The following is an 8,759-nucleotide window of genomic DNA, read 5'->3' as shown; positions in this document are numbered from 1 at the left end:
TAGATTCATAGGCACGCACGCACGCACGCACGCACGCACGCACGCATGTAGAATCCTCATTTTACTTATTTATTGAAAAAGAGGGAAGAGGGAAAGAGAGGGAGAAAGAGAAACAGGGAGAGAGGGGAAGAAGAAAGAGAGAGGAGGTGATGTGGTAGGATGACAAGTTGCTGCAGTCAATATTCTGTCCGTGTGGGTGCCAGGGACTGAACTCAGGTCGCCTTGCTTGGTGACAAATGCCTTTACCCATTGAGCCATCCTCTCAGCACCAGAACCTATGTTTTAAAGGAGGCAGTGGACCAAATTGATAACAGCTTAGTCCAGTCTTGTCCCTGAAGTCCAGGTTGGGGTGAGAGGAGGGGGCGGGGGCTGTAAGCTGTTTAAAAGTCTTAGCGTCCTTTTGCAACTCCCTTTCTCCCAAAGTGTGATGGTTCTAAGCCGTGATCTGCGTTGCATTTTCCTGTCGTTGTTATCCTATTTGCTCCTAACTCTACTATGCTGGCCTTTCCAGAGGCTGCTTGCCTATTGCGTGCAAACGAGATAAACAAAGCTCTGTCTCTCGGGGCAAAGGGAAATGAAGTGGAGCTTCAAGTTTGGATACAAAAATCGAAACCCACAGTCTATACAATTCAGTTTGACACCTTCGCCTCTGTTATTTGCGTTGGATTTCATTAGCCTAAATGGTCCGACTTGCCGTATTGGCTTCAGTTTGCACTTGCTAGGACAATGTTGACACTTCATATTCATAGCCCTCATGGTAAAAGGAGGAAAAGCTGAGAGAAAGAGGGCAACGTTGGGAAGGAAAGATGGCGGCGCAGGAGACCGCCGGAGGAGGAAAGCATGCGCCCTGGCTTCCTTGTTTCTCCATCACTAGTCGTTGTTGTTGGCCCAACTTTTCCCCCTGCCGTCCACGTGTGTATCCGTGTGTGCGTGCGTGCGCGTGTGTGTGTTGTTAAAGTTGGGGTGGGTGTTGTGAAAATTCTGCCAGTGCCAGGTGGATCACAGCCTGCGTTCCCCACAGTACAACAGCTGTTGCTTCTTCTTCGCGCCTGCAGTGGGAGGGAGCAAGGGGGTGGAGAGAGAGGCTAGGCCTGGATTGGTGCCTACCCTTCAGAGCCAAGCCTTTCTTCCAGAGTTCCACACAGCCTCCAGATACCAATGGGAAGCCCATGGGAGAGTGTTTCCCTCCATACAAGGGCCGATCCAAGTTCTGTCAGCCTAATGTAGATCTTGGATAAATAAGGGCAATAGGTTCATTTTTATATTTGGAGAAAGTGAAACTCGGCAAAGTTGGGATCAGCTGTGGGATTCTCTTCAGGCCTTTGAATTCCCATGACCTTTCCTGGAACAGCTGTGAGCTTGGAGGAGGCAGCCCTGACCAAAGGTTAGAATCCTTGGCTTCCAACCTTTAGACAAGCTAGGACACAGGAGAGAAGGGCAGGTCTTAGGGTAAGGGGCTCACCAGGTTTATCTGTGCTCTAGCCCTTTCCAGCTCCACACTCCTTATGTATGTACAGACTACGTCCCTTAGCCCATACCCAGGCCTACCGGCATCTGGTAGACCATCTTTCTAACTTTATCTGTGACTGTCCTCCCCACTCAGTGTCTCAGCCACAGACAGACATGGTTCTCATACTTTTTCATGCCATTTAACTTCTGCCTGCCCAGTGAGACTGGTCCCAGGGTCTCCAGGCTGGCTTGGAACTTGCTATGTAGCTGAGGATGGCCCCTAAACTCCTGATTCTCCTGCTCCCATCGCCCTAGTACTGGGATTTCCGGTGTGTCCTATTGCAGCCGCCGCTCAGGATCAAGTGTCGGACTTCGTCGTCTACGTGAAAACCCCACAACTGAGCTATACTCTAGCTGGCAGAGATGACCTCTCTCTCATCTCTGCATTCCTATGGCATTTTCTGTCTTCAAGAAATGTGATTTTGTGGGTGGATGGGGGATTAGAGATGGCTTAGTGGCTAAAGGCACTTGCTGCTCTTCCAGAGGACCTGAGTTTAGTTCTTAGCACCCATATCGGAGAGCTAACAACTGTCTGTAACTCTAGCTCCAGGGGCTCCTATATCTCTGGGCTCCTATATCTCTGGCCTCCAAGGGACCTGTGCACATACGCACATACCTACATGCAGACACACACATACCTACATGCACACACATACCTACATGCAGACACACACATACCTACATGCAGACACACACATACCTACATGCAGACACACATACCTACATTCAGACACACACATACCTACATGCACACACACATATATACCTACATGCACACACACACATACCTACATGCACACACACATATATACCTACATGCACACACACATATATACCTACATGCACACACACATACTTACATGCCCACACACAAATATACCTACATGCAGACACACACATACCTACATGCACACACACATATATACCTACATGCACACACACACATACTTACATGCACACACACATATATACCTACATGCAGACACACACATACCTACATGCACACACACATATATACCTACATGCAGACACACACATACCTACATGCACACACACATATATACCTACATGCACACACACATATACCTACATGCACACACACATATATACCTACATGCACACACACACATACCTACACACACACACACACACACACACACATACATACATACACACATACCTACACATAATTTAAACAAATGGTAAAGATAAACCTAAGGAAAAAGAAAGAAAGAAACTATGCCTGGCACAGGGGCACACACCTTTTATACCAACACTCGGGAGGCAGAGGCGGTTAGATTTCTGTGAGTTTGTGGCCAGCCTGGTTTACATAGCAAGTTCCAGTACAGCCAGAGCTACATAATAGAGAGATGATGTCTGAAAGGATCAATAAAATAATAATAATAATAATAATAATAATAATAATAATAATAATAATTTTCCATATAACTTAGATGGTCAGTCATCAGAAGACTAGATCAATCCATTAACAACGGTTCTTTTGTGCCTTGTGTTAAATGTAGCAGAATGCTATAACATACAGACACGCGGCATGTGGTACATTGTAGATCTAGTACTCAGGAGGCTGGAGTGGTGGGATACAGGACATTGCCATGCTGCTGCTTACTCACTAGCGCTTGGAGGTGAGACCTAGTTGTTGAAGGTATCACATACTTGGATGATCATAGGTCAGGGAGAAATCAAACTGGTACTGATCTACCAGAGCTATTCCTATTGGCTAGCTTTTATAGTGCCGGAAAGTGCTACAAAGCCTGCTGGGAGATGAAAAAATCATTAGCAGTCTTACCCAGCTGTGGATCCTACAAGCGACAGCAATGAACAGCTTGGGAGGGGTATGCCCGTCGGTGCAACAATGACACGGATGTTACAGGCAGAATCAACAGCTTTCTGATTGTATTTAAGGCCTGCTCCACAGGATGTAGTACTCATGCCTGCTACTGTCTGTCAACCTGACCAAGGACCCATGGCTGGGAGGTCATAGACCTTAGGGGAGAACTTACTAGTAATCTTACTAAATGGACATATCAATCTACCTTCCAAACACGTCCCTTTATACCTACAGGAATGTTTGTGCAAATCTCAGATCTCACCACAGAATCTTCCCTTTGCGGTGAACGATGGTCAATACAGACTCCCGACTCATCCAAGTGCAAGGAATAAGCGAGGGTGAAAAGCTCAGCCCTAAATCCCTCATCTATATCCTAACCTCCTCCCTGCAAGGCTCAGGGAACATCAAGGAACACGGGTGGGTGTGTTATAAGAGCCAGATGTCAGGGAGGACTGCTGTAAACCGTAGTCTTCTGCATGGGACAGGGCTGTTGGTCTCAGGAACTCACAGCAGCCATGGTTGCTTACACAAGAGCAAGTCAGCCAAACTTCCATCATGGATGGAGAAGAGAGTTCCAGAGACCCATCCCTTACTAAAGAGCTATGGCAGTTGCTAGTTGCTGGGGGAGAGTCGGTTCTCTTCAGGGGTGTAGTCCCTGGTGGAGGACCACATTCCTAATTGTCCCTACAACTGTGTGTGAATGGTACTAATTGAACTTAATAGTTTTGGAATTTTTTTTTTCTAGGACATGATGTTGGGACAGGAGTAACAGCAGTCTGGGAGCAGTTGGAGTGGGAAATAGGGGTGAGGATGGTCTGAATTACGTGCATGAAATTGAGGGGACTGAGTTAGCCAGAGCCAGGCTGCCAGGCTGACTCCACGACAGGTTGCAAACTGACAATTTGGGAGTCTCGACCTCAGTTTCTATTCCCCAGACACGAGAACCCAGATCCAGGAATCTGTGGTCAGCCAATCTGAGGACACCTTGTCATCTGGCCTAAAGTGGGAATAGATCGCTTAAGTGAGTAAGGGACCCCCTGGAAAGTCTCCAGAGCTCAACCAACTGTAGACTCAGTCAGACCCCTGGAGGTAGAGCGGACCAACCAAGGTAAAAGGCTCACACCCCTCCCTAAAATTCCCGACAATAAAAGCTGGGCCTTCGAGTCTTCTGGAGGTTTCCACTCCCAAATGGGGAGACCCCTGCACGCAGCTTAATAAACACTCTGCTTTGACATACTACTTGGGTCTTGGGTATCATTCCTCAGGGATTCTTGGACCCTAACAAAATTTTCAAAGAATAAATCACAACATACTTTTAAACATTCCGTCATAGTATCATCACTGGAATCTTTGTGGAGAGGAATCTCAGACAGGGGCCGAGTTTAGAGGAGGCCCTGGGTTGGTGACACGGGGATGCAGATTTGTCATTATGTCTGCGTAGGGAATAAATGAGACTCTAGAGCTGACAAGCGAATTAGTGTAGAACCTAGGAAAGGCGTAGACAGCTACCCATCTGCATGCCACTTAATTAAAATCGTCTTACAGAAAGTGAGACAAGAGCCAGTGAGGAGACCCTTTCCTCTCTCACAGGCTTTTAGGTTTGGGATCTTGTGTGCACACGTGAGTGGTAGCAAACAGAGGGGCTGGAGAGCGGTGCTGTGTGAGACGGAGAGAGCCACCAAAAACTCCAACCGCAACCTGGTTGGACTGGGGCGTGAGAAGGCAAGACTGAAACTGGCATCCTAGACTTTGTGAGTTGATGTTCTCAAAGCACAGAGTCAATCAGCCAGGCCAGGGCACCGTCCTGCAGCCCAGTGACAGCCACTTGCCTCCGTGGGTCTGAATTTGTCATTTGTCTGAATTGCGCACAATCCTCAGGGCAGGTCTTCTAAGCAGAGGCTTTGGTAATGAGACCTCGGGACTGTCCTCATACAAACTAATCAGGGAAAGAATGGGGCAAGAAGGCAAGGGAGAGCCTTAGCAGCTTTCCAAGGAGACAGCCTGGGGACGCCGGGGCGTGATGCAATACAAGGTGGGGAGCTAGCAGGGGTAGAAATGCAGATACAGACACAGACAAGAGGGAGAGCATGAGTCTCATGTCCCAATGGCATGTTGGCTAGATTATATAATGTAAGAAACAAGGAACTGTCGTAAGGGCTAAACAAAACAGGGAAGTTAATTTAAAAAAATTTAATGTGTACAAGTACTTTGCTAGCATGAATGTCTGTTTATTACCTGCATGCCTTGTGCCCACAGAGTGCAGAAGAGTGTATCAGATCCCCTGGAACTGGAGTTGTAGGTGCTTGTGAGCCATCATGCGAGTGTTGAGAACTGAACTGAATCCTCTGGGAGAGCAGAGGGTTGGTACTCGTAACCACTGAGCCATCTCTCCTGCCCTCTGGGAACTAATTTCCTTCTCCGTACTTGAATGAAAGATGACGGAGATTTAGTGGAGTCGAGGGTGTGGTGTCCAGGTTAAGAGGAGAGGCTGAGCTGGGAAAGAGGCAAGGAAGGGACTAATTTGGGGAGAGTTCTAAATAAGATTCTGAGGGCTGCATGACTTAGGGACGAGTTACATACTGAGTAGACACCATGAGTCAGGCACTGTGGCAAGAGCTTGTGATTTACATGGTAATGAGTCCTGATACCACTGTGAGGAATAATGTACTATCCTCTCGAGCAGTTAAAGCAGAAGTCTGGAAAACGCAAAGTGATGGCACACACCATTTAAAGCCAAGACTCAAGCCTTGTCTTTTACCATCATGCCTTGTGGTTGACGGGTAGGGAGATGGAGGAGCCTATCCCAGAAAACTGAGGAAGCAGACACACAGCCACGATGGTTAGTGCTAATGCCAATTTAGGATCTAGAATCACCTGGGAGATAAAATACCTTTGGGGCATGATCCTCGAGGCTATAGAGGTAGGAAAACCCAGCTGCTGTTTCCTGGCTGGGACCCTGGATCCTATGGATGGGGCAAAGGAACTGAGCAGTTTGACGTGTGTTCACCCATATCTGCTCCCTACGGATTCAACGGGACCAGCTGCTTCAGGGTCCTGTGTTGACTTCCACACTTGGATGGGCTCCTTCAGGTGTGTGCTAGAATAAACCTTCTCCCCTTAAAGCTGCTCTAGTCAAAGCCTTTTAGCATAACGACAGGAAAATAAAGACAAAAGCACCAGAGGATGGAGTCTGAGAGTAGATTTAATTTTGGGCTGTAGTTTGGGCAGCCAGAAGGAATGAGCCCCAGTGGAGGCTGCAAATGAGAGACCGCAGTGAGAATACCAATATGTCTCTTGAGACCAACTCCTCCTTCCTGAGAGCTCCACAGTGACCCCCCAGAGCACCTGAGGGTCTCCCTTCTGACTCCCACTTCTTCTGCTGAAGGTGAAAAGTTTCTCCTAAGAGCATCCCAGGGGGCTAGGGAGGGTGATACATAGCTTTGTTTAGGGCACTCAAAACAATTTGCAATCGCAATAAGCCATTTGAGGCCAGCCTGGCATATCCAGTGACAGCCTGTCACAAGTAAAGCCCCCAAAATGTGTCAATGTGGAGAATGTCCACAGGGAGGCAAGGCTGAAAGGCCCGTGGGGGTCAAAGGTTAGAGCTGGCGAGTTCCTTGAAACTAGCTCGTTGACCTTGATGAAGATCCAGATACTTGATAAAAAGCTGAGTAACTTAGCCCTTGCCTCAGTAGGACGAACTGTCACATACCAGCCAATACCAAGAATCTAATCAAGCCTGGTGGCTCACATTCTCTCAAGGGCCAAGCAGCCTGCCATGCTTGCGTGGGGCTTCAGCGGCAGAGTGCAGCAACTCCTAGCAATGCTCTGAACCGACAGGCCTAGGGTAGAAGGTGTTGGCATGCTCGGCTGGGCCTTGGTGATGAGGACTGCGGGAAGACCTGGAAGCTCTTTGTTCTCAGCCTACTGCTCTGGTGGGAAGTTCCATTGTGCATGCCCCCCCCCCCGGGGGGGGCTTATAAGTGGGATGAGACATTGGTGAACCCCTGATCAAAGGTAAACACTTTGTTCTTCATACAAAAGGTGGTTCTTTCCTTCCCACTTAGCTAAAAGCAGGACCAGTGAGCCAGAGCAAACATCAAAGAAGGCCCAGGAACTTCCGGGATTTCAGGCCAGGAGGTTGGATCTAAGTGTCCCGAGGATACCAGCATAGCAATGTCTCTTTCCTCCTACCCATCTAACTCCTTTAGCAGGATGCTCCTCAAACCCAGGGACACTCCATCCTTCCAGACTGTCTCTATCCAGAAACCTTTTAGTCTCAACCCACCTCTGGGCTGTAAGTGGCCTTAGGCAAGACACACACATCCCTGCCTCCCACTCCTCTCCACCCTGGCTGCCTTCAGTTTCTTCCTGCAGAGCTGTCAGACTACCAAGGCAGCTTGTTCTCCATTCCTTCTGTATCTACCATAAGGAGTGCCAGCAAACAGGGAGCCTTCAGAAGCGTCTTCCCCCGAAGGACCAGCTGGACCTCTGATTCTGTGCTGCACAGCCCAGAGACTAGGTGAGACTGAGTCTCGGTGGTGAACCACAGGAGGAGGGTTGGCTCTAGATAGCTGGTGACCTTGAGCAAGTGCTTTGCCTTTTTGGAGTGTCAGAATTTGTAAGGCGTTGAGCAATTTCCAGAGTTAGGAGAGGCACAGAGGGAATGCCGGAGAATGCTGGAGAGTCTGGGAAGGGTGGACAGTCTCTTTAGCCTAATGTACCTCTAATTTAACTCTGCTGGCAGAAGGCAATGGCATCAGATGCGGCCTCGCTCCTTGTCCTCCAGCTTGTCTTACAGCCAACTCTGGTGACAGGCATCACGATACAGACGGCCATCAAGAACTTCCGAATCTTACATGTCGACTACCCCATGGTTAACTACCCGAAGGGTTTCCACGGGTACTGTAATGGCCTCATGGCCTACGTGAGAGGCAAACTCCAGGACTGGTACTGCCCTAAGATCCACTATGTGGTCCATGCCCCCTTTGAAAGCATCCAGAAGTTCTGCAAATACAGCGAGAGCTTCTGTGAGAACTACAACGAGTACTGCACCCTCACTCAGAACTCCTTCCCCATCACTGTCTGTACCCTGGATCATAAGCAGGCCCCAACCAGCTGTAGCTACAACAGCACTCTGACCAACCAAAGGCTGTACTTGCTCTGCTCCCGCAAGCATGATGCTGAACCAATAGGTGTCATCGGCCTCTACTAGGGACTTAGTTCCCAAACCAGTCCCACCTACGACAGGCCTCTACATGCCGCACCGAGGCCCGTTCCCAAACTCTGAGTCTGCCTTTAAGTCTTCCTCCCTGACATCTGAAGCAGAGCCCCGCCCTCCTTCAGGCTCTTTTGCCTTCTCATCCCCCTACCCCCCCACCCTCCCATGAGCCTTCCTCTC

General features: G+C 48.8%; 1 protein-coding gene across 1 annotated transcript; it reads left to right on the top strand.

Annotated features, from left to right (window-relative positions):
• Positions 1-8,111: 8,111 nt before the first annotated feature.
• On the top strand, positions 8,112-8,573 carry Rnase13 (ribonuclease A family member 13). The gene is given in 1 exon segment (NM_001012231.1): positions 8,112-8,573. A coding segment is annotated over 1 exon segment (462 nt).
• The last annotated feature ends 186 nt before the right edge of the window (positions 8,574-8,759 follow it).

Source organism: Rattus norvegicus, chromosome 15, assembly GCF_036323735.1.
Source record: "Rattus norvegicus strain BN/NHsdMcwi chromosome 15, GRCr8, whole genome shotgun sequence".
NCBI classification, from domain to species: Eukaryota; Metazoa; Chordata; class Mammalia; order Rodentia; family Muridae; genus Rattus; species Rattus norvegicus.
Note: the sequence above shows the minus strand (reverse complement) of the source record. Positions and strands in the feature narration are given on the sequence as shown.